This window comes from Lampris incognitus, chromosome 13, assembly GCF_029633865.1.
Source record: "Lampris incognitus isolate fLamInc1 chromosome 13, fLamInc1.hap2, whole genome shotgun sequence".
NCBI classification, from domain to species: domain Eukaryota; kingdom Metazoa; phylum Chordata; class Actinopteri; order Lampriformes; family Lampridae; genus Lampris; species Lampris incognitus.
The window spans coordinates 25261943-25288465 of NC_079223.1; the positions used below are offsets into that span (position 1 = coordinate 25261943).

The 26523-nt window shown below is 44.3% G+C and overlaps 1 protein-coding gene across 1 annotated transcript in view; it reads left to right on the top strand.

Moving 5' to 3' along the window:
* Positions 1 to 26523, top strand: part of LOC130122484 (VPS10 domain-containing receptor SorCS1-like) — a 50285-nt gene that overhangs the window by 16414 nt on the left and 7348 nt on the right. Inside the window, exons 2-22 of the mRNA XM_056291417.1 lie at positions 2949 to 3016; positions 3604 to 3703; positions 4627 to 4785; positions 7189 to 7262; positions 10904 to 10968; positions 11695 to 11813; positions 12181 to 12270; positions 12915 to 13094; positions 14523 to 14669; positions 15117 to 15219; positions 15677 to 15753; positions 16114 to 16205; positions 16350 to 16457; positions 17148 to 17265; positions 17429 to 17562; positions 23602 to 23715; positions 24025 to 24196; positions 24566 to 24752; positions 25030 to 25163; positions 25310 to 25433; positions 25617 to 25729. Coding sequence (XP_056147392.1) covers positions 2949 to 3016; positions 3604 to 3703; positions 4627 to 4785; positions 7189 to 7262; positions 10904 to 10968; positions 11695 to 11813; positions 12181 to 12270; positions 12915 to 13094; positions 14523 to 14669; positions 15117 to 15219; positions 15677 to 15753; positions 16114 to 16205; positions 16350 to 16457; positions 17148 to 17265; positions 17429 to 17562; positions 23602 to 23715; positions 24025 to 24196; positions 24566 to 24752; positions 25030 to 25163; positions 25310 to 25433; positions 25617 to 25729 — 2478 coding nt within the window. The remainder of the gene's footprint in view (positions 1 to 2948; positions 3017 to 3603; positions 3704 to 4626; positions 4786 to 7188; positions 7263 to 10903; positions 10969 to 11694; positions 11814 to 12180; positions 12271 to 12914; positions 13095 to 14522; positions 14670 to 15116; positions 15220 to 15676; positions 15754 to 16113; positions 16206 to 16349; positions 16458 to 17147; positions 17266 to 17428; positions 17563 to 23601; positions 23716 to 24024; positions 24197 to 24565; positions 24753 to 25029; positions 25164 to 25309; positions 25434 to 25616; positions 25730 to 26523) is intronic.

Genomic DNA, 26523 nt, shown 5'->3' on the forward strand with positions numbered 1-26523 from the left:
TTTTCTCCTCCACGTTGTTTACCGACACAATCAATAAATTAGTCAACACCTCTGTGATGGCTGCAGGCTGCCAAAAACGGCCAGCAGCCATCAACTGGATTCTTTTTCAGTCAGTAAAACTATCACATACAACCTCAACAACTAATAGCACTTGTTCTGTACTAGTTTTCTACACTCAACCTAGTCGTTTTCTAACATCCCTAACGGCTCACAGCTCTTGCCTTGAAGATGCTGGCCATGGGTACTGCTCTGGGGCATGATCTGGACTTTGTGGATGAGTGGTTAAGTTCCTCGGGGCTTCCCTCCTCTCCTTGGTTCTTTTGCAAGCTGCTCCCCACCTTTTACGCTTCTGTTGCTGTTCTCTTCCCTTTTTTCCCCATCTACATGTTTCCTCCATCTCTGGCGTTCACTCTGCAGGTATTTCTCCCTTCTTTCAGGATCGGCATTTAGGCACGCACGATACTGCCTCTCTGCCGCTGCTGACATTATGGACTCACATATATGTCTGTAGATGTTTAAATTGATATTCAATCAATCAATTATGTAATTCTAATAAGCTTATGACTGTATTCATAAAGGGATAAGATACACTTCACTAACACACACACACATACACACACACACCTTTAACATGGACATTATTACATTCAACACTGCATGTGGTGTAAGAATGTTATAAGAATGTTGATCGGTATGGCTCAGGAGGTACAGCGGGTCATCTAGTAATCGGAAGATTGCTGGTTCGATCCCCGGCTCATGCGGAGAGCGTGTCAAAGTGTCCTTGAGCGAGACATTGCACCCTTAACTGCTCCTGGTGAGCAGGTTGGTGCCTTGCATGGCAGCCTCTGCCATCAGTGTATGAATATGGGTGAATGTGAGGCATACAGTGTAAAGCCCTTTGAGTGGTCAGTAAACTAGAAAAGTGCTATATGAATGCAGTCCATCTACCATTTACCATATAATAATTCATTTAACTAAGACGGACATACACTTTATTATTTGTCATTGATGAAACATTTCTCTCAATAAATGTTGTGTCCAGATGAACTGATTCATCCAACTTCCTGTGACTAAATATTTGGGGTATGTTGGGTTGAGAGCACATATTTACTGGATTGATGAGATGACGCTATCACGAACAATGTATTTTCTCTTACTATAAGTCATGATACAATGCAACAAATAAAATGCAATGACAAGAGTGGTGAGTGAACGACTTGCTACACAGCTTTTTAAAATGTTTTGTCAGCGGTGCACTGCTGGAATCTCCACATGATTCAGAGCTACACTTTAGTATTGACTGTAGAGCCTACAGTTTGCATTACCACAAAGTTAACATTAAATTCTTCTGGTGGTTTAATAGATCCGAGTTGTTTTCGTAGCATCGGCCATTGAAGTTATAAACTCACTGAACCTCTAAAACTCTTGTGGTAATACCATATTGTGGTCTCCCTCTCCCCTATGTATGTGGTATGTACAGCACGTGTACATGTATTTACTGTATGTGAGGCAAAAGGTGAGAACAAATCTCCTCTTGTAGGATAATTAAGTATCTAAGTATGTTATCAGGCATCATTCAAGTAGATAGGATCCTACTGTAGAGCATCCGGGTAGCGTAGCAGTCTATTCCATTGCCTACCAACACAGGGATCGCTAGTTCGAATCCCCGTGTTACCTCCGGCTTGGTCGGGTGTCCCTACAGACATAACTGGCCGTGTCTGTGGGTGGGAAGCCGGATGTGGGTATGTGTCCTGGTCGCTGCACTAGCACCTCCTCTGGTTGGTCGGGGCACCTGTTTGGGGGGGGGGGGGGGGATAGCATGATCCTCCCACGTGCTATGTACTCCTGGCGAAACGCCTCACTGTCAGGTGAAAAGAAGCAGCTAGCGACTCCACACGTATTGGAGGAGGCATGTGGTAGTCTGCAGCCCTCCCCGGATTGGCAGAGGGGGTGGAGCAGTAACCGGGACGGCTCGGAAGAGTGGGGAAATTGGCTGGATACAATTGGGAGAAGAAAAAAAAAAGGGGGGGGGGATCCAAAATAAAAAAAATAAAAATAAAAAAAATGATCTTACTGTTTCAATGTAGGTGTGGTTTCACAATATCCTGAGGTCTGAAGATGGCAATGCTTTCTGCAGTTTTTATCATTTGGTGGTGTGGTATCAACTGAACAATGGTTGGTGCAAAGGCTACAAAACCCCCCTTGTATCTCACAGACGACGTGAAATAGAGTTCGATTTCCCATGGTGCAGTGAAAGCATGCTTTTGGACCAGCTGAAATCTGTAGTCTCTACGTATCCTGTTGCTGATATAAAAAAAAAAAAAAACTTCCAAGTTAAATGGATCTGTATGTAAACATGAACTGTAACACTTTGATTTAGATGAGAATATACATGCTGAGGAAAACTGCTTCCCTTTTCAAATCAAACAGAGGCAAATAGACCTGTCCGCAAAGAGCCATTACCATCTGAGGCAATTTACAAGACATCTTGAAATTTACAGCCTCTCATTCTTATTAACCGAGGCCGGTACAAGCCCGGCATAACTATGGACTTTTTTATGACCCCCTTCAAAGAAAAAACAAAACAAAAAAACTCACGTTATTTACGAGGCAGGCATTACTGGGCCCAGTATGACTGATAGATTCATTGTTTACATATTAACTCATTTATTTATAGACCGGTTGTTGTTTTCAGAATGGGAGAGACCTCTGCTGAGTGGATGAACGCGTTTCTTCTGACAGGAAATGTGCGCCACTCTCACCCAAGTAACACACGGGACAGTTACCTGATATGAAACCTGAGATTTAAAGCCATGCCTTTTAGGATATTTGAAAGAAATGAGCATGGATGTTTCGGCCCCATCGTTTCAGAGGTGCAGCCAACACCCCACTGCAAACCGATGATGCAATCCTTTCAAGCCACAAATCTTTTTGATTTTTTTTCGTAGGTGATCCTCATGCTGACAAAATACTTTGACTTCAACACTGGCAGAGTAACTGAGAGTTCTCTATGGAGGTAAGACTGATTTTCATCACCATAAAGAATTTAGCCGTAATCCCTTCCCAGGATGGGAGTACGGGAGCTGCTTGGAGACATATGCAGAGACTTAGATAATGACTGCTCACACCATCTGCACGTTTCCCACCTGCACAATTTACTGCTTTGACAGACAAGCTAGCAAACAACAGATGGCATTTTAAAAATGTGTCCCTCTGGAAATCCTGAAACCTACAAATATTTGCTTTCCAACGCTGGATTAAAACATTTAACATAGGCCTTTTTATGCCAGCTTGTCTCCAAGATGTCATCAAGGAAGTGAGACCAATATAAATTGTATTTTCGATGGCAGCATATAATAACATATAACACTTGAATACAGTTGTCATGGTTCCCTAACCAAGCACATCACACAGGCTATTGTTGTTTATTCCAGTAATTAAAAACATCTCCATTCAGCTAGCAAATTGCCTCATGACTTTTGTTGCTGTAATTTTATGCTTCCCTGAGACACCTAATGACACTATTAGTGTTGCAAATAGTAGACAGAAGTTCCATTTCCTTCTCCACCATCCCATTTAATTTGTCATATAATTTCATTTCAGGTCAACAGACTATGGGACCACATATGAGAAACTCAATGAAAAGGTTGGGCTAAAAACAATACTGAGCTACCTGTATGTGAGTCCAAACAACAAAAGAAAGGTAAGTGGCTGAATAAGTATCATACATGTGCCAGCATGAGACAATTTAAAACCCTTCTATAGCCACTGTCTCTTATTCACATTGACTTGGACAAAAATGTGGCTTTTGGGGGGGCGTCCGGGTGGCATAGCAGTCTATTCCGTTGCCTACCAACACGGGGATCACCGGTTCGAATCCCCGTGTTACCTCCGGCTTGGTCGGGCGTCCTTACAGACACAATTGGCCGTGTTTGCGGATGGGAAGCCGGGTGTGGGTATGTGTGCTGGTCGCTGCACTAGTGCCTCCCCTGGTCGGTCGGGGCGCCTGCTCAGGGCGGAGGGGGAACTGGGGGCAATAGCGTGATCCTCCCACGCACTATGTCCCTCTGGCCAAACTCCTCACTGTCGGGTGAAAAGAAGCTGGCGACTCCGCATGTATCAGAGGAGGCATGTGGTAGTCTGCCGCCCTCCCCAGATCGGCAGAGGGGGTGGAGCAGCGACCGGGACAGCCCGGAAAAATAGAGTAATTCGCCAAGTACAATTGGGAGGGGAAAAAAAGGGGGGGGACCTTCTCTAGCCACTGTCTCTTATTCACATTGACTTGGCTTTTTTTTTTTTAAATCAGCTTCACTGGTAACGCTCAAGATGTTTTACGTTTCATGTGTGGTCACACTAACGTGCCTGTAAAGCTATCTTTCACGCACTAAAACCCATGTAATTGTCACTTCAATTACTGAGCTTTCGGGGCAGAAAGACCTTCATCAGGGCATTTACCCACTCAGGAACACACCATCCTCATGAAAGCATGTGCTCAGCTCCCACAGATGCCATCGCTATATGTCTGTTTTAATGCAGTAAATTGCACAAGCGCACCTAAGCCCTGTGGAACAGATGCTGTCAAGGCGAGCCGCTAATTCCCCCAGCTTCTGTCTCGTCTCATCATAGATCATGTTACTGACCGACCCGGAGGTGGAGAGTAGTCTGCTCATTAGCCTTGACGAGGGGGCTTCCTATCAGAAACACAGCTTAGCCTTCGACATCCTCAGCCTCCTCTTCCATCCCGAGCAGGAGGACTGGATCCTAGCTTACAGCCATGACCAAAAGGTAACACGGAAAAGATCAAATCAAATCCAAACAGTGAGAACTCCTAATATGACCAAAGTGTTTTCGGGGGATATTAACAAATTTGACTTCCTTTGTGATAAACACTTGTTGGTATTACAATCTTGGTTAGGTCCTTCCTGTAGATGTTACCGTCCACTGTGTGTATCCATCTGTTGTGTAACATGCATGCTGGACCAAGATCAAAATAACTATCTTACACAGTCAGCGTTTTGTAGAACAGGCAGTCATCATAGCTGAAACCCATTACTTTGCCTAAGATGGTGTAGGAAAAACTACTTAACAGCTTTTCAACAGCAGTTAAATGCTTCACAGATGGAAGCTAAAAATGTGTAAAAATCAGATCTTAAGAGCTTTTAAGATTTAAGGAGAAACTTGAGGAACACTAGACAGTACAGCATACAAAACAACATGAGACAAAATAAAACCCAGGAAACAAGGAGTCTTAAGCTGTTGTCAAAAGATCTCAGTTGCTTCTAATAATTTAACATCACATGGAAAACTGTTCCATGATTTAGGTGCAGAGAACGCTCGGTCCCTTTAACTTCAGCTTAACCCACAAAAGGACAAACGGCTCGATTTAAGGTATCCGAGAGCCTTGCACTGAACATGGGCGGCAATCCCATGATGGTGTGAGGTGCTTTAGCATGCATTGCTTTGCAGATGAATAAAAAGCATTCTGATTCTGAACTTCATTTGCAGCCAGTGAAGAGAGCTAATATGCAGTAATGAGAGTCTTATGTTTGGCATTAGTTGGTAGATGAGCAGCTGGTTTTTGGACAGGTTGGAGTGAAGCCACAGCAGCTTGGCTCAGGCAAGTAAACAAGCAACAGTAATGGTCCAAACACAATGACACAAAAGCATGAATCACTTCCCCTTTTCAGAGAGGGACAGATCAAGTCTGAGTTTGGTACCAACACGGACTTCACTAACAGTGGCATAGGAGCAGAGGCAGCTTCTCATCACAGATCCTAGATGGAATATTTGGTCTTTCCTGAAATATAATATGACTCATATTATTTCTATCATCAGCAAATATCAGCACAATGAACAGCACTAATTAAAACATAGTGAACCATAAAACTAGGCTTACACTTGTAGACCTCAACAAATTATGCACTGATTACAGCAAATCTATTAAGGACACTTGAAGACGGTAGATGTCAGCAGACCTGCTGTGTATCTACTACTTTTCTTTCTGAATTAAATTAAATCTTGCATGCTTTGAGTTGCTGGTGTTGTTCATATTTCTGAATGATGGAGGTCAAAATTTAAGTAGTATTATACATAGCACCTTCAAGCAAACCATGAAGACTGGTAGTAAAACTGCAGGAATGGGTCCCAGATGAGACAGGGGACAGTCGAAAACAGAGACATGCACCAAAAAAACTAAAACAAAAAACGAACACACACACACACACACACACACACACACACACACACACACACACACACACACACACACACACACACACACACACACACACACACACACACACACACACACACACACACACACACACACACAGCCACCCACACTTAATTATTCTCAGTGAGAACCTAGCTGTCCGCTTTACTCAACACTGCAGACATCAAACTCTGCATCCCCAGCCGGCCATTGGAGGACTGAAGTTTCACCCAGAAAAACAGCCAAGAGCTGAAAATTGAGATAAATGGTACAATGGGGTAAGATCAGAGCTCGGTTGACAATCATCAATGGGTTTGAAATTAAGATGCTCCGTAGGAAGTTTTCCTTCAGGTTAATCCCGTATGTTTTTGAAAATTAAAGTGGCATTTGTTTTCCCCGTGTCTGGCTTTGGGATTTGAAACTCACAAGTTTTGTTTTGCACTTCCCGCCTAATGACTGTCATTTCTTAAATACTCCCAGCCTGTAAAGATAAGCCAAATTGATGTCGGTAATCATAAAATGTAGAGATTAGGACGTCGCTGCTAAAGAATGTAACTGCTTAAATATTATGGCAAAATGACTTGTTTTTAAAATGCTTGGATGAAAGTCTAATTTTGCAATGAAAGAAATGATGGCATTATATAAAAACATTACTCATCGTCAGCGTGGCTGGTCTCCCACTGTGCCATCCTTTCTCTGTGGCACACTGCATCAACGCTTCTGTTTTATTTTTGTATTCAGAGGAATTGCTTTGGAGCTTACTCGGGGCCTCAGCCCTGTTTGTAAGTTAGACATTGATGCAATGCAACAACCAAAACATCATTCAATATGCTAGCAACTTGATTGTCAATTGTCACAAACTCGACAGCTGTTTGAGCATACTGTTTGACATCAAATCAGCAAAGATTTTTACTGGTTATTCTATTTGACTTTTTTTTTTGAACGCAACTGAGTGATATATTCCTCTTCTATTTCAGCTCTATGTCTCTGTTGAATTTGGGAGGCGATGGCAACTCGTGCATGACAGCGTTGTCCCTAACAGATTCTACTGGTGAGATTAGTAGCCACTCCCTTGCAAACACATCATGTATCTTTCTGGGACTGAGGGACTTACCGCAGTATTATCTTGTGTTTTTCTGTCGATTAACGGCAAGGTGAATAATTGAAACATGATGAATTATGCATTAATAGCATGCATGTGCATGTATCTTTTGTTTGACAAACAGTATCATCATGGCACAGTACCTTCGCTATACAATTCCCAAGCCATATTAACAATGTTGGCTGTACATATGTATGTTAGATATTGCTATTACTTTGCTGTATATTTATTCTATGTGTTTAAATTAAGTGATAATGTGTTCCACAGAGTTATCTCACTCTGTAGTAACATTGCATATACAATATAATATATTATAATATAATATGATGTATATGCATGACTTGATAGGACATTTGAGGGTGAGTAGAGCGAGAGTGGGGAGGAGAGAAAGATTAATCAAGAAGGTTAGAATTGATTTGAATATATTTAATTTGCATCTGATTTACAGACACTGCATATGTATTGAAAAATTATTATCCAGCTGGTCAATGACATTAAAATGAAACATTTATATTATTCTGAAGTCGCTGATTTACTGTATTGCTATAGATTATCTATTGATCTGTCTGTCTGTCTCCCTGTCAGGCACATTCAGGACAATAAGATGTATTATATTTCACCTCCAGAAAAATCAAATGAAATGTTCACTGACTTTCCAATCAAGAACGGATGACAAAACTAGCTTTTAGACAAAATTACAACCAAAGAAAGGCACAGAGGAAGAGTTTTTATCATCCCAATATAAACATTCTTGTTCTCTTGTTAAGGCAGAATTAATAACTTGCTTCAGTGATGTTGAACCAATTTAACCGTGTTTTACCAACGTGCTCTGGTAAAGCTCATGCACTAATAACCCACAATATCTGTAAGAAAGATAAATTGATGAGGTTAAACCTATGTGAGCCATTATTGAAATGTAGATTCCTCATTTTGCTCCTACTAATGCTCAGAGTGGGATCAGCAATGCCTGTCATTTACATTCCATTCATACCCAACGTGCACGTCTTTTGGATTGTGAAACCTTTACAAACACAGGGAGATCATGCACAAGTCCACACATAAGTCAGCAGGGCTAACCACTAAGCCACCATGTGCAAGATGTGCACCTTGGTGCACATTTTGCACATGTGATGGCATCCACACTTTGTAGTGTCCCCATGTTTGTGTGGACCAAGTAGCTGTTTTTGCTGTCCCTCAGAAACATGGCTAAGTGGCTCTAAATCACCTCATCACATGAGTAGCATGGTGAGCATGTAAGTCACAACCTACAACACCAATGACGATGAACCGTAATGACGTCTGAGCCTCCATTTCTTTCCAAGACACTTCTGCATTAGGCGGTCCACATAAGGAGTAACAATCACATGTGTGTAATGGCAAAGCACAGATTTTGTCTCGCTGAAGACAAGCGATCCTAAACAAACATGTCCGGTAGTAAGCATCCCATGTCATAAGAGAATCATTATGACTTAGTGAGGTCTTTGCAAGTGTTTCAGATGCTTTCACCATACCTTGTATGTAGACAGTTATCTTTGCAGATCCGACAAACCTGATGAACATCAGGTAATAACAGTCTTGCACAAGGCATGCACAACAACAGTGGTGTGTTTGCTAGTGCTAAGGGTTCAAACAATGTAAAATAAAGAGGGTATTATTTAAGAGCAAGGCCTGCTGTTCACTGATAGAATGGGATGAAGAATTTGACAGAAAGTCCATTAAAAAAGATGGAGCTGGAAGGCAATTACAGAGTGCTGAGGGAAGCGGGACTAGGGCTTTCTTTATTACTGTAGTTGAGACACTGCCACGGTATGGAAAATGAGAAGAAACCCATCTTCTGTCACAATAGCTGCTATTAATACAACAAGTGGTCATTCCCATCACTCTGCACTTAACTGCTGCCATGAGGGATCTCTATTTAAAGTGAATGAAATTGCTCTCTCCACCTTCTCCATAAGTTATAGGATAGGTCAGTATAGGACTTTAAGGAAAGTTAGTTGTATCGATACTAATGTGAAGTGTAATGAATAGTGGCAACCCTTTTTGTTCTGATAAAATCAAAATGTAAATCTCAATTTGTTGTTTCAGATTTTTCAGATGTTAATGGAAAATACTCATGTAATTATTACTTGTTAACACTTCGGTAATACACCACTAGACTCCATGCATACATTAATTTAGTTGATATTTTATATTTTTAATCGTCTGCCTGTTTGATTACTTAAATTGTGATGGAATTTTGAATGAAGTTGACAGATAATTGTTTAGTGCTTGATTTACATCTTTTGGTAGTATTCTGGCGCCTGAGCGCATAGCGAGACACACACCACCAGATAGATAAACACCTTTAACTTGACTGAAGCAGCACTGGGTAGCTTCAATGAGGATGGAGCATTAAGTGAGCCGTCAACGTGCACTTGTACGTCCATTTATTGAAGATACAGTGTTTCCATGCGGTCAAGTTGTTCATAGTAGTGTGAAACTGTAAATAAATCAATATAAAGTGTCTATCAAATAATGTAAATAAATGTTATGAATACAATGAAATATGAGCAGAAATAATTTCTATAAACATAGATGAACTAGTCTACTCACAAACAAAGCTTTGCCAATACAGGCGGATAGAGCCAGATGAAAAGGTCTTACACCATGCCGCTCTCTAGCTGGCTTGACATTAAACTCTTAAACGATCATGTGACCAACAACAACGTGACTCTAAACAACCAATTAGAACGCAAACATCTAAAACTAACAGGAATGGGCAACATTGTACTTAAACAGAATGAACGCATGTTACGTCACAGGTCGTATTGCATAGTGTAGTATTAAAAACTCCTTAGTTATTTCATAGCCTACTTGAGCAGGGGTCATCTTGTCTCACGCTGGCACACAAGGGAAATTGTTGACTTGCTTTAAACCAGATAATGGCAAAACACTGGTTCACGACTTTCTTTTTTTTTTAAATCGACTTTAAAAAAAATTGCTTCAAACTCTCTGCATTTGGAGGAAACTATATGTTTTGTATGTTGGTGTGTGTGTGTGTGTGTGTGTGTGTGTGTGTGTGTGTGTGTGTGTGTGTGTGTGAGTGTGTGTGTGCGGAGACTTGAAAGGTGTCTGTTTTCACCATTCTTGTGTGGACTGTCCCAACAGAATTCTGCAGGCAATTCTGTTTGAGTACGTTTCTGAATTTCATGATTTGGTTTTCGAGGTTGCACGTGTTATTTTAGTTATTTGCTTGCTCATTAGCTAGCTAACATGGGACTCTCAGATGACGGTTATCGAAACAGAATGTGCTCCTAAATTTTGTATCACAGGGAAAATAGACAGACAGATGATAGATAGATAGATAGATAGATAGATAGATAGATAGATAGATAGATAGATAGATAGATAGATAGATAGATAGATAGATAGATAGATAGATAGATAGATAGATAATTTATAAATATTAGTTATTCTGCCTCAGACATCAGTGGAAGGATAGAATACCTAACTACCTTAAACACGAAGGTTTTTAATCATGTACATTTAACTGTATGGATGCAAGTTATGTGTTTTAGGTGTTTCTAAAATGTCTGCCATGTTGTTTCCAGGTCCAGACTGGGTTTGGACAAAGAACAAGGAATGATCCACTTGGAGATTAGTGTGTCTGATGGACGTGAGTACTTGCACTGTGCGGCCTTGGTTTTATCTGTGGTTGAAACTGACCTTACGTTGCAGACATGAAAACAATAGAGACCTTGTAAAATGCATTTCAAATTTGGAAGGTGTCTGTAAAATCAGGAAACAGGAGGAAAAAAAATCGAACAGCTCATCAAATTATAATTTCCCTCGCTTTCTCTGGAACGCAAAGTATGTGTTAGATTTTTCTGAACCCATTAAGGTTCAGAATATTCCCTGATGAAAAAGGAGCAGACAACAAATCAAATGGCAGTCAGTGCTTGCTGATCACATTATTTCTTTTCAAAAGATGCTTGAGAGGTAACAGCTTTTTTTTTCAGTGCACTTAACCAAACTCCTTTTCCCATCTGAATTGGCCGAATAGAGAACCTCTTCATACGATTACTCTAATTCATTTTTCAAGGGCCAGGCTTCAACTTGCCTCTTTTCTTGGCCACAGTGCAGACAGGGCCACTTCCATAAGGCCTTCAGTGTTAATGCCCTGTCCCTGAGGAGACCAGCTCATTTGGCTGAAGCTAACACACTGGGACAGATCTCTTTGCTTTATCTATTAGTGAGGACAAAAATTAGCCTTCGAAATTTAGCCTCTACTGTCTGCCTGCACGACTGAAATAAGTAATGTTAAACCTTGATTGGGGTACCCTTTCTGTTGTTTGCTTTTCATTGACACAATTTTTACAACCCATTTCATGCTTCACTTCAGGGTCACAGTACATAACTTGTAAGCTGCAGAACTGCTCTGAGACAAACAAGAGCAAGCCTTTCCCTGGGTTCATCATCCCCGACTCCCTGGTGGTTCAAGATGAATATGTTTTCATCCAGGTGGGGTTTTTTTTTATTACAAGGTCTGGCTTCATTAAAATTCAATTAAAAGCTGTAAAATCGCTGCATTGAATCACAACTTGATGTACGCTCCCGTTTTGCAGTAACTAAAAAGGGCCATTACATTTGCAAGGGAGGGGATGGCTTTGAATTGAAATCAGATGATGTCATGTATCACAACCAAAATACTTTGTCTCCAGTTACAACGTCCTAATTAGTAAAACCCCCAGGGGTACTCTTAATCTTCTGTGGTTGAACGTATTTGAATACATATTGCCAGAGGTCAATGCGCTAAGTAAACGTAGCAGTAAATAAACATTTAGATTAAATGTGATTCATTACAAATCCCACTTTACTGCTTTACTAGGTGCCAATGAATGGTCAATCTGTCCATTATGTGTCCTATAAAAGAAATGCTTTCTACCCGATGAAGCTTCCAAAGTATGTCCTGCCAAAGGTGAGATTGCTGAAAGCATGGATTGCTCATGTTGAACATATGCAGTGGATCATATGAAGGAACAACTACATCATTAACAGTGTATTAATACAGCTTCAATATAGTCTCATGCTGCTAAGAAATAGAATATTAACCTTAATTTAGTTTTAATTAGTGATGTCTTTGACTTGAGTATAATCCATTAAAATGTCTTCCCACATTATTGTCCTTATGCAAATGCCTGCAATAATTCACAACGGTAAAGGGAAGGTCACGTTTTTATGGAAGAAAAATTTATTCCAATCAGCTGGTACAGCAGATGAAAAACCAATAATGCAGGTGTTGATATTTACTTTAAATATCAGCTAAGTGATTTGTGTAACGGGAAACAGCCTACAGCAACACTCCACGTCTAGATGTTGTGAGCCAAAAATGCAAGTCATTTCATCATCTGGTAACTGAATTACATTTTGTCTAGTATGACGAATGACAGAATTGCAATTTTAGTTTTGTAATCGTTAACTTCAAGGCTACTTAACTGGAAGGTTTTCCATAACCCTAGACCTTATTTTACTCCGACATACTATTGTTTAGATTACTAACTGATAGAGAGGATGCAGTCTTAACCTTAAGTTACATTGATCCCTCATCATTTCTCTATTCAGGACTTGCAGATAATTAGTACAGATGATAACCAGGTGGTGGCAGCAGTACAAGACTGGCACCAGAACGATTCCTACAACCTGTACATGTCTGAGCCTGGAGGAATCTTCTTCACCTTGGCCCTGGAGAATGTTGTGAGCAGTGGGGGACCTGAGGGCAATATCATGATAGAACTCTATGAGGTATGCAGCAGTGGCGCTAATATGCTCTTGTCCTGTGTTAACCTTTTCTAGGTCATTTAGGCCCGCTGCCAAACCGAGCTTTATAGCACTGGCTTGGTTATGCAATTATGGCAGTTCATGAGAACAGCAAAGCAACCATTTGGACAGAGCTATTCTTGGCCTCTTCATTGTGAAGTTCACATTTGCTCTTAATGTAGACTGCTTGGGAATGGCTTCACCTTAATGGGACAGATGGGGCGTCTGTGTAGTTTGCCCCGTAGCTTCTGAGTGTCTGTCATATCCAGGTCTGCTTGCTCTATCGTTACATTACAGTCACCTGACATAAAATAACAGTCTCACCTATCGTAATCTGCTCAAAGGCAGACACACACATAAAGTGTAAACCTAGCTAGATGTAGTACTTGAATGGCCGGGGCAAAAGCGGTCTTGGGGGCGTCCAAGTAGTGTAGCGATCTAGTCCATTGTCTGCCATCATGGGGATTGCTGGTTCGAATCCCTGTGCTACCTCTGGCTTGGTGGGGCGTCCTACAGACACAATTGGCCGTGTCTGTGGGTGGGAAGCCGGATGTGGGTCTGTGTCCTGGTCGCTGCACTAGTGTCTCCTCTTGTCGGTCGGGGCGCCTGTTCGGGGGGGAGGGGGAATAGCATGATCCTCCCCCGCGCTACGTCCCCCTGATGAAACTCCTCACTGTCATGTGAAAAAAAGCATCTGGTGACTCCAAATGTATCGGAGGAGGTATGTGGTAGTCTGCAGCCCTCCCCGGATCGGCAGAGGTGTTGGAGCAGCGACCGGGACAGCTTGGAATAGTAGGGTAATTGGCCGGATACAATCGGGGAGAAAAAAAAGGGGGGGGGGTCCTTGAAATTTCACTTGGTACATGATGCATCTGTGTTCACAGACATGCTATGAGGTAAAACATTTGTGAGATTAACAAGCAGTGGCTACACAGGGGTGCATTGCCCAAAATCAACCTCAAATACGGCAGGTTGTAAAAACACATTTTTATGTTCTAGCAGCCAAGATAGCCATCATCAATGATTACTCTTACTACTCACTGCTCCAATTGTAGACCAGCTAATTATATCAAAAGGTCACTCCATTTTCGACCAAATTATGCGCACTTTTTGATAGAAAAGCAACAAAACTCCAATCTTCACAGCATGTGGGTTTATGTTTCTCCTTGCTCACAAACACTAAGAGGCAGGAAACATCTCAGAGCTGTGCCATATGTTGTTTTGATTCCACAGAGTCCTACAGATGGTCAAAAATAGTGCTCCCTGTCAGAAAAGCTATCGCATACAGCCATCTTTTACTGTCGATGCTAGGCCTTCAGCTTGAGAAATTTTTGAATAATTTATGATTGGTTTTTTTTACCTCCTTTTATAGTTTCTCCTCTCTCTCGCTCTCTCTCTCGCTCATGTTTGCAGGTAGCTGGGATTAAAGGGGTGTTCCTGTCAAATAAAGTTGTTGAAAACCAAGTGAAAACTTTCATCACGTACAACAAGGGGAGAGACTGGCATCTGCTACATGCTCCCATCACCGACATCCGGGGGAACCAGATTTACTGTGAACAAGTAAGTGGGCCACTAACAGGGGACTGTACTGCTTGTTTTGATGCCCCTTATCTACCCACAACACCTTTTAAAATGCATCACAATTCCCCATGGTCCAGAAGGATTTGCAAATAATTTTCAATGTTTGTTTTGAGCTCCTTGGAGAATCAAATATTTGGGGGTTATCATGTCAGAATATTCCAAAAGCATCTGGTAAATTGTCAATCAAGAAAGGTACTTTTAGTTGACTTTGTAGTACTTTGTTTGTCTGATCATATTTCAGTATATTTTCCTTTCTGGCAAACCTCACCCAAGTGGTATTCCAAGCAGGCCAAAGCAAATGCTAGGAATTACTTTCTAATAATATTCGTCCATGTCTGCATCAGTTCTTACATTTTTGCATTAGGGTTGATAACAGCTGACTCCAGTCGTTCCTGCGACACTGTTTTTTTTTAATTTTTTTTTTAGCCCTTCTGTTCATTACATCTACACCTTCACGTGTCAGAGAACCCTTATACCTCCGGAAACATAGTCAGCAAAGACTCAGCTCCAGGAATTATCATAGCATCAGGTAAGGAGGAGATTTGATATGTATGTTTTATTTATACAGCCAGGTTTTTGTTTACTTGCACCTTTATTAGTTTATTTTTACCACGGGTGCCTCAATCTCTGGTTCCTGACATTTTTATTGCCGTTGTATTTGGTTCTACGTGGTCCGACTGCTTAAAACACTAAAAAAAATCCATAATTCTTTTTTTTGGTTTCTGTACAAATGTTAAAATGTTTTTTTTTTACCTAAAACTAATTTGCACTATGAAATGAAGTGCACTTTAGCTGCACATGTATTGTCTGATGCTGGAATTAATAAATAATAATAAAGCATTGCTGTTCCTCTTTGTCTTACCTGATTAAGTGCTTAATGTTGAAGAGATCTTATCTGGTGTGCCTGTGCTTTTCTTCCTTCTTCAGACAAATAGGAATCATTCTTTTAAAAAACAAATCACTGTTTTTATGCTCTTTGTATTCAGGTGTAGTTGGGCCTGAATTGACCAGCAATAACGTCAGCATATTCATCACATCTGATGCCGGGAACACTTGGAGAGAGGTATAGCACCATCGCCATAAAAAATAAAACATTTTGAACTTTAAAACAATACAACTATATGAAAGACCATGCACTGGATTATTCTGCTGATTTAGGATGACTCTGCAAAGACAGTAATCTTTTGATGAATGATGCATAAAACCGTTGCTTGTTTTTGACTTATTCCCAAGGCAATGTGTGCAGCTTTGTGGACACACGGTTTATTTTGTCTCATAACTTTTGTGTAGAGGGTGGCGGTTCACTTTTCCTTTAATCGGATATTTAAGTATGCATGTTGAAAATATTGCATACAAGCACATAGTTTTTGTTGTCGGACTTTGATTACTTGTACGGACGGAGTGAACCCAGCTCTGTTGGCAGGTCTTTGAGGAAGAGTACAGCGTGCTGTTCCTGAACCAGGGAGGGGCTCTGGTGGCCATTCGACACACACCTCTGCCTGTCAGACACATTTGGTGAGGCTCCCCTACGATCAATTACACCGTATTTTAAAATGTGTGCATCTGCAATACAAAAAGTAGCCTTTAAGCAAATTCCCAGGTTGTAGTTTTCTTATTAAATTTCCCTCTGCATGACTCAACCATCGTCCTCCCCCTCAGGCTGAGTTTTGATGAGGGCCAACACTGGGAGAAATACAGCTTCACCTCTTCACCCATTTATGTTGATGGAGTGCTTGGGGAGCCGGGCGAGGACACCCTAATAATGACGTAAGATATGAGAAAGTCCAGACGAGTCAAAGAGTTTGTTATTGGTGTCTTGTAACATAGCTCCAGAGTTGACTTGTTGATTAATTTGGCCTCCATAAAAAAAACCAAAAAAAACACACATTCTGACCATGTGAACATCAGCTTATGTGTTGCTAGTTTGTTAATTGTGTTATATGATGAACCGAAGTCTAGAAATGACAAAAGTACCAGTTCAGTCAGTAAAAAAGACAGAATATGTTGGGCGTCTGGGTAGCATAGTGGTCTATTCCATTGTCTACCAACACAGGGATCACCGGATCAAATCCCCATGTTACCTCCGGCTTGGTCGGGCGTCCCTACAGACACAATTGGCCGTGTCTATGGGTGGGAGACCGGACTCGGGGGAATAGTGTGATTCTCCCACGCGCTACATCCCCCTGACAAAACGCCTCACTGTCAGGTGAAAAGAAGCAGCTGGTGACTCCACATGTATCGGAGGAGGCATGTGGTAGTCTGCAGCCCTCCCCAGATCGGCAGAGGGGGTGGAGCAGCGACCGGGATGGCTGGAAGAGTGGGGTAATTGGGCAAGTACAATTGGGGAGAAAATAAGACAAAATATTTGGCCTCTTTGTTGAAATGAGAATGAAAAAGCATTGTATGTTTTCTTAAATGAAAACATATTTTTTTCTGATGACTTTTGTGTTTGTGCAGATTATTTGGTCATTTCAGTCACCGTTCAGAGTGGCAGCTGGTCAAAATCGACTTCAGGTCCATCTTCAATAGACGGTGTATGTCTGAAGACTACCGGACATGGCAGTTACATAATGAAGTAAGAGAGGCATGCTGTTGTTACCTGAACATTCAGTTTGCCATTTAATTCAACTTTGCAAATTTCCTTTTCACAAGTCGATATCAGCATTATTCTTTGACCTGAAACGACTATATGTAATGTTTATCTGTTTTTCAAGACAATGATGCAGTGTTTGTTACAGGGTGAAGCCTGCATCATGGGAGTAAAGAGAATTTTTCAAAAACTAAAAGCAGATGCCCGATGTGTCAAAACCAGAGATCAGCATATCTCCCAGATGTCAGACCCCTGCCCGTGTACAGAGGCGGATTTTGAATGGTAAGTATACTGCTGTACAGTTGCTTTTTTCACCATATTAAATCCACAGGGCAACATTTATCTTGTACAAAGTCTGAATTTAATGTATTAAGTCTAACTGCCAAAACATCTCCTGAAAAAAAAATCATTGCCTGATGCGTATCTTTCTGAAATATAAATGATGGTGCTTGCGCAGAATCTACTCCATTTGTCAACAATGGACATAAATTATCCACTCTCAACAACCATCAACCATTTTGGAGGATGGTTTTGTAAATGGTGTATGTTTTATTTGGCAACACAACCCTTCACGTCATCTGCACTACGCAGGTAGCATACCGTATGAGCGTCACAAGTAAACAAGTATCACACAGGTGTGACACCTCAATACCAACAGTAAGCACACAGCACTGACTACTAGACATCATGCAGGTATTCAGTGCTGAGGCCACTCTCTGTTCCTCATAGGTATGTCAGATAGCTGGTCAATTTCAGACACACAGCTCGGTTCTCAGACAAATAGTGTTTTCTTTAGCTGTATTTTATATTTCCGACTTCACCAGAGGTCAATAAACAGTGCTGGCTGGTCAAAGCTGTATAAGCCGAAATTAATCAAAACATCATAGCACTCTTGCTTCCTTTTTTTTTTTTTTTTTTTTTGGATTGTACTGTAGAGCCGAAGGAACGGAGAAGACCGTAGGTTCACACTTTAGCCGTGTAGGCAACTTTCTTTAATCCACGGTAAATCCGAGAGACAACCAAACCACAGCTCGACTGAGCGGAGGTGGCAAGAATCCTCAGAAAACTGGCTGGACAACCATAACTTAACCCTGCGTTAACCTGCCAGGGCAACCATGACTTAACCCTTAGTTCCTGGGTTGAATTCTGTCCCCAATACGTGTCCACCACATGAGCCCCCCCAGAATTCGCCCTAGTAATCGAAGTCAGGCAGGCGCGGGGGGACGACAGGCCGTCCGCGGCGGCTCCGGATAACAGGGGCCGGAGTGTCTCCGGGAGGCATTGACGCGGGCCTGTGGAGGTCGGCCTGAGGAGCAGAAGAGGCAGCTCGGGCCTCCACGGGGGGAGGAGGCGGAGCCGGGGGACGACCGCGACGAGGAGGTTGGGCTAACTCCAACGGCTGCGTCAAGTCCAGGGGTGCGGGTTTAACTCGGTCCACTGAAACATGCTCGGCCGTGCCCCCAAAATCCACCACCAGGTGCTTAGTTCCCCGTTCCAGGACGCGGAAGGGGCCGTCATAAGGGGGTTGCAGAGGGGGGCGGTGTGCGTCGTGACGGATGAACACGTAGTCCGCTGACTGCAGACCTGGGGGCACCTGGGACACCGGCGCGCCGTGTTGGGCGGTAGGGACGGGTGTGAAAGCTCTGACCCCGTCCAGCAAGGAGGCTCGTTGGTCCACAGCTGACCAGGGACGCGTTGCATTGGGCATGAAATCGCCTGGGACTCGCAGCGGCGTGCCGTACACCAGCTCCGCAGAGGAGGCTTGTAGGTCTTCCTTCGGGGCGGTCCGCAGGCCCAGCATGACCCATGGGAGCTTGTCGACCCAGTTGCAGTCCTTGAGAGTAGCCCGAAGCGCAGCCTTCATGGACCGGTGGAAGCGCTCACATAGGCCGTTCGCCTGAGGGTGGTAGGCGGTAGTGCGATGAAGCTTGACGCCCAGAGCCTCACCCACAGCATTCCATAGCTCTGAGGTAAACTGTGGCCCGCGGTCAGATGAAAGGTCGGAAGGCGTACCGAAACGTGAGACCCACGACCCAATAAAAGCCCGGGCCACATCAGCAGACGTCGTGGATGCCAGGGGAACAGCTTCAGGCCAGCGCGTAGTCCTGTCCACCACAGTGAAGAGGTAGGTGAACCCCTGGGAGGGGGGTAGGGGACCAACCAGGTCGACGTGGACATGGTCAAATCGTCTCTCCGGCACTGCGAAGCGTTCCAGGGGCGCCTTAATGTGGCGGTGTATCTTAGCCCGCTGACAGGCAACACACGAGTCGGCCCACGCTTTCACGTCTCTCTTAAGTCCCTCCCACACAAACTTAGCAGAGGTCAGGCGTGGTGGCGTCATTTAGTCGGCGGTAGTCCCCGCATGGGCGCCAACCTCCATCAGGCTTAGCGACGATGTGGAGTGGGGACGCCCACGGGCTGTCAGAGCGGCGGATGATCCCCATGCGTTCCACGCCTGGCTCTGGCGTAGACCGGGGGCCCCTTCGTAGCAATGTGATGCTCCACCCCAGGCTTAGCGGTAGGTGCAGAGAAGGTAGGCTGGGTGAGGTCAGGGAACTCAGCGAGGAGGCGGTTGAACTTGTCTGCCTCTGAGAGAGAGTTGGCTAGACCTGCATAGGCCGCTTCCCTCCGCGTACATGCGAAGGAGGAGAAGGTTAAGGCATCGACCAAGACGGCTGTTCTGAATGTCCACTAGCAAACCGTAAGCGCACAAAAAATCCGCTCCGAGGAGGGGAAGCGTTACATTGGCCATGACGAACTCCCACGTGAAACGTTTTCCACCAAAACACAGTTCTACAGACCGCACGCCGTAGGTGTGGATAGGGCTGCCGTCAGCCGTCGCCAACTGGGGGCCCCGCTCCCCGCCCATGAAGTCGACGTCAGTAGCAGGGAGCACGCTTCTCTGTGCGCCCGTGTCACAAAGAAATCGCCGACCGGAGATGGTGTCGAGGATGAAGAGTAGCCTGCTCGTATCGCCAACACTCATGGCCACTACTGAGTGTTGGCCCTCTCGTTTCCCGTCGGCCTGTAGTTGCAGGGGGAACGGCACCGTTTAGCTTTCGCACCAAATCGAGCGTGGTACATACAGAGTCCAGAGGGCTTGTAGCGGTCTGACGCTGTGGCGCCACCGTCGGGCCACGCCCGCGATGTCGGCGGGGGGCCAGTGAAGGTAGGAGCCAGCACCCCGGTATGGGAGGAACGTTGTGTAGCGACGAAGAATCGGTCAGCCTCCTTTGCCAGCTCACGGGGATCAGTGATGGTGGAGTTAGCGAGCGCAGTCTGGACGTGGGGCGGCATGTTGCGCAGAAACAGCTCCATAAACAGGAAACATGGCTTTTCTTGACCCAGTAGGTTTAACATCCTGCTCATTAGCTCCGATGGTTTGCCATCTCCCAAGCCCTGAATTGCGAAGAGGCGACGTGCTCTCTCCGTTGTTGACAGTTCAAAAGTTTCAAGGAGGAGATGTTTAAGTGCGGCGTATTTACCATCGGCCGGTGGGTCGGTTATGAAACCGCTTATCCTGGAAGCCGTAGCGCACCCCAGCGCTGCCACTACGTAGTAGTACCTGGTCTCGTCTGCTGTTATGTCTCTGAGCGCGAACTGTGCCTCAGCCTGCGCGAACCATGTAGCCGCGGAAGACTCCCAAAACTCCGGCAGTTTCATTGCAACGGCGTTCGTAGCCATAATGTGTGTGGTTTCAGAAAACTTATCCGAAAACCGACGTCGGGGTCACCAGTGTAGAGCCGAAGGAACGGAGAAGACCGTAGGTTCACACTTTAGCCGTGTAGGCAACTTTCTTTAATCCACGGTAAATCCGAGAGACAACCAAACCACAGCTCGACTGAGCGGAGGTGGCAAGAATCCTCAGAAAACTGGCTGGACAACCATAACTTAACCCTGCGTTAACCTGCCAGGGCAACCATGACTTAACCCTTAGTTCCTGGGTTGAATTCTGTCCCCAATACGTGTCCACCACAGTACCTCCTTTTTCTTCCAATTGTATCCGGCCAATTACCCCACTCTTCCCGAGCTGTCCCGGTCGCTGTTCCACCCCCTCTGCTGATCCGGGAGGGCTGCAGAGACAGCTGATACATGTGGAGTCGCCAGCCGCTTCTTTTCACCTGACAGTGAGGAGTTTCGCCAGGGGGACGTAGCGCGTGTAGTGGGAGGATCACGCTATTCCCCCCAGTCCCCCCCCCCCAGAACAGGCGCTCCGATCGACCAGAGGAGGTGCTAGTGCAGCGACAAGGACACATACCCACCAGTGTTTCCCACAGGTCTGAAATAAACTTGCGGCGGTAGCCGGCGGAAAGGGCCGGCACAAAAAATGGTTTACCACATGTGAAAAACAACAAATACGTGTGACCTTTTACACAATATTTTGATTTATCTCAATACTCATATCTGCTGAGTAAATGCATGAAAAATTTGTAGGTTAAACTAAGCTACAGTTAGTCTGTTTCTCTCTGATTGCCATAGCCCGAAGAGAAAACAGTAGCCCCCCCCCCTTATCCGCAGGGAATACGTTCCAAGACCCCCAGCGGATGCCTGAAACCGCGGGTAGTATCGAACCCTATTTAAACAGCGCTAAATGACTAACGGGCGGGTAGCGTATACAGCGTGGATACGCTGGACAAAGGGAGGATTCACGTCCCCGACGCGAGAATTCATCACGCTACTCAGAACGGCACGCAATTTAAAACTTGTCAGTTGTTTTGTTTCTGGAATTTTCCATTTCATATTTTCGGACCGCGGTCGGGTAACTGAAACCGCGGACCACTGGTATCATCTAAGCCAGGACAACTTGGCTGCATGTTGCGCAATGTTAAAGTTCCGAATACACTCGAGTCTTGTAGCTACCAACGCAGCATAGCTGCCGCTTTCTTTCATAGAACTCGAAGCTGCTGCCGGAGTCAGAGAACAGGTACACAACAAGGAGAAAAGGAGTCGCTTTACCTGTGAGTGCTCGTAAAACACCCACGTCCGCCTCCTCTAACGACGTAATACGAAAGGACGTCTTTCTGCGTCTCTTCAGAGCGCGCGCGATTGTCAGTAGACCCTTCTCGCGATAACAGAACGAACAGGTAAGGGAGGGGCAGAGCGAGGGGGAGATTGTTCACTACTTACTCGAGCTGTCTGAATGTTCTCATTCATCCTGGTCATGGTTATCCAAAGGAGTTGAATCAAGTGCAACTGGACTTATCCGTAAAGACGTTTCGCCTCTCATCCAAGAGGCCTCCTCAGTTCGTGCCTTTCCGACTAGACTAGGATAGTTACTCGATCGCGGATGGCGGCGTTCTCTCGGGGGAATAGAAATAAAAAAAAATGAAATGCTAAAATGGGCCGCCATACTTTGGCGACCGTTAATATACCTGGGCGGCCCGCCCAAGTAAAGTCTATGCGTGGGAAACACTGCCCACATCCGGCTTCTCACCCGCAGACACGGCCAGTTTGTGTCTTCAGGGACGCCCGACCAAGCCGGAGGTAACGTGGGGATTCGAACCGGCGATCCCCGTGTTGGTAGGCAACGGAATATACCGCCACACCACCCGGATGCCCCCATGCCCAATCGCAGTGTATTTCTGAGAGACCTTTTCTAATAAAAGTCTGGGACACGCTCCAATTAGAAGGGGTGTCCGGGTGGCGTGGCGGTCTGTTCCGTTGCCTACCATCACGGGGGATCATCGGTTTGAATCCCCGTATTACCTCCGGCTTGGTCGGGCGTCCCTCCCACGCGCTATGTCCCCCTGGCGGAACTCCTCACTGTCAGGTGATAAAAAGACCACATGTATCGGGGGAGGCATGTGGTAGTCTGCAGCCCTTCCCGGATGGGCAGAGGGGGCGGAGCAGCAACCGGGATGGCTCGGAAGAGTGGGGTAATTGGCCAAGTACAATTGGGGAGAAAAAATCCACAAAAACAAACAAACAAATAATAATAATAATGTTAAAGAAGGCAAAAATGAAAGTACGGTGACTGCACATCTCTGCGAGACAAGCGGCGGGGCCATTTAGTCATTGCATAAATATAATTTGCATGAACAGAATACACTTCCTCTTGTGCCTCAGGAGTTTGATGAGCACAAACATCAAATCTCAAATACTGTGGCTTGCCATGTAGTGACAACTTTTCTGGATGTTAACATCTTTCAGTGGTGCATTATGCAAGAGAATTTACTTTTAAAAAAAGAAGTCAGTTATAAAAACTCAACTCAGCTATACTGGCAAAAAAGTAAGAATCGTATAAGTTATCTTCGCTGACCTTGATATGTCAGTCAGTACCCCAGTGTGTCTTTCTCTGTTCTTCCCTGCCAACCCGAACAGTGACTATGGATTTGAGAGGCAGAATGATGGGAGCTGTGGCCCAGCCTTCTGGTTTGTCTCATCGACAGCATCTAGGGATTGCATCACCGGGGATAGTTTCCTCAACACGACAGGGTATGCCAAAGTCACTCATACTGAAAAGAGCGGTTGCATTTTAAAACTCCCTTGAAATTCAGATGCTTTCTGCAAAGAAATAGCTAGAATGTTATCTTATCCATAGCGGATTTAAAGCTGTAAATGTGCCTAAAAATGCATTATTTATCAATGTCTTCTATGGCTATGTGCATGTCTTCGTATGTAGCACATCCATGTATATGTATTCACTAGATGGTGTGTCTCTTTATATTCAACAGGAATGTTGTGTAGTGTCTTTTCACAAAAGTGTATGGTGCTCACCTGTGTCCTTCTTGGTGTGTGTTAAAGATACCGCAAGGCATTGTCAAATAACTGCACTGCGGGATCCCTATTGAGGTATAGCCCCAAGCAGCAGACATGTCCCAGTCGGGCCCCCAGGGGCCTCCAGCTCCTCACCAGTGAAGGAAATCGGGTGGCCACACTGGGAAAGAATGTCACCTTCCTGGTTTTCCTAGAAGAGGTATATACTCTGCCCACTAAACAGTATCGTGTGTTACATGTTGATGGGGGGATTCTGTGTCCAAAGCCTTCCTTTTTTGTTTTGTGTCTGGTGTTTTATGCATACACAGAGACCTATGAGAATGATAATATTAAGGCTTAAGTGCTGGCACATCCAAAATTAATGCACACTGGCAGGATTTTCCAATTGATGCTATTCTTGGCGACATTATGGAAAGCATACTCCCGCTAGGGTGCCGGCAGGAGAATCTTTGATGACGGTAACCAGCAGCATTCTGCAAAGAGAGAAATGCAAATGCTTTGCAATGACAGAAAAGTCATCTTTACTGATGGCGCGTGTGCAATTTTTTTGGATGTTTTCTGATCACAGGGTCTCGGTTCCACCACAAGTGTAACGGTGGACTTTGGCGATGGGACGTCTGTATCATATGCTAACATAAGCTCCATCGAGGATGGGGTCAAGCATGTCTATGATAAAGTGGGTATCTACCAAGTGTCTGCTACGGCCCGCAGCAGTCTGGGCTCTGCCTGGGTGTTCCTCTATCTCCACGTTTCCTGTGAGTCAAGATCTTCTCTGCTGGATGAGCATCCATGAATTGTAATTGTCAGCGGTTGTGTGATGCATAGTCTGAAGATGTCTCAGTGTGTCTGACACAACACTATTGAAATGTCTGCAGAACTGTACACAGACTGGCTGTTTGTCCTTGTTATTCAATACATTGCATATTATTATTTAACAACTACAACCCATACTGCTTGCTGCTGACAAAGGGTTTTATTTTGCCTTTCAGCTGACCCCAACTTTGCTCACATTTTTTACATTTTCCCCTGAAGGTCCACTTGAACAGGTTCATCTCATAGCTCCCTCTGTGGCCACAAAGAACAAAGCAGTTAATCTCACAACGGTGCTGCATCCTAATAGCGTGGGGACAGTCACCTATTATTGGTGGTTCGATAACAAAACTGAGGTCAGGCTTACAAAACTTTCTCTTTAATTACCGTATCAGCTTTCTATTCACTGAAAGACATATCTCATTAACATGCACAAGCTATGTTTTTCTTACACTCTCTCCCTCTCTCTCTCTCTCGCTCTCTCTCTCTCTCTCTCTGCTAGCCCATTGTGACCTTGGAGGGACAGATGTCCTTCATGTTCTCCAAAGAGGGACGTCACACAGTAACTGTTCAGGCCTCAGTCAGCAATGCTGTTCATCAGGACAAAAAGACTATAGAAGTCTATGGTGAGGCGTTTTAGGATGTCCAATAGTTTGCATTTCTCTCATTCTGTTACAAGGGCCCACCTAATTATGAATAGTAAATGTATCAGAGACCAATTTGGAAATGCATAATAAAGGTAACCCAGAGAGGATTTAGAAGTAGTATGAGGTGGTATGTGAATTATACATCTTTCTGTTTCACTACAGAATTTTTCCTATCACATGTTTTGGCTTTCTCTTCTAACTTGGATGAGCTGAACCCTGAGATGTCCGAGTGGAGAGAAGATATCAGCAGAGTGGTGAAGCGCTCCATAGTTCAGGTTAGTCATGTAGCTGCTAGATGCTATTATAATTATCATATATAATGATTTTATATATATTTCCCCCCTTTTCTCCCCAATTGTATCCGGCCAATTACCCCACTCTTCTGAGCCATCCCTGTCTCTGCTCCACCCCCTCTTCCAATCCGGGGAGGGCTGCAGACTACCACATGTCTCCTCTGAAATATGTGGAGTCACCAGCCGCTTCTTTTCACCTGACAGTGAGGAGTTTCGCCAGGGGAACGTAGCATGTTGCCGGCGGCAACACGGGGATTCGAACCAGCGATCCCCCGTGTTGGTAAGCAATGTAATAGACCACCACGCCACCCGGATGCCCCATAATTATTATATTTTGAAAGTAGACTTTATCTTTAAAAAAAACACCATTCAAATTCAGGCTTGTAAGGACCGATTTGCATTATTAGCCTGCAGAGAGAAAGATTCCAGCCCGTGGTCAGCCAGCTGGTGATATTTCAATTTGTAGAGATGTTGTCTTCAAAATATAGTCTGAATATTACATTCCATCACTTGTAGTAGCTTTTCAGCTGTTTTTAACAAGCTGCTCATCCCAACAATCTGACATACAGTAGAGCGGAACCTTCCAGAAGCACAGCTATGACGGCTGCCATTTGCTGAGTAAGCCATTGTTTGCCCTGAGGCGTTTGAGAAAACACCAAAACCTCAGGTGGAGTGAACTTTGTGGTAAAGTTCCCATGATTTCCCCTCACAGACTCTTCAGGGACATCAGAAAAAGCAGCAGCTTATGTAATAGACCTGGATAGTTAGCCCCCCCC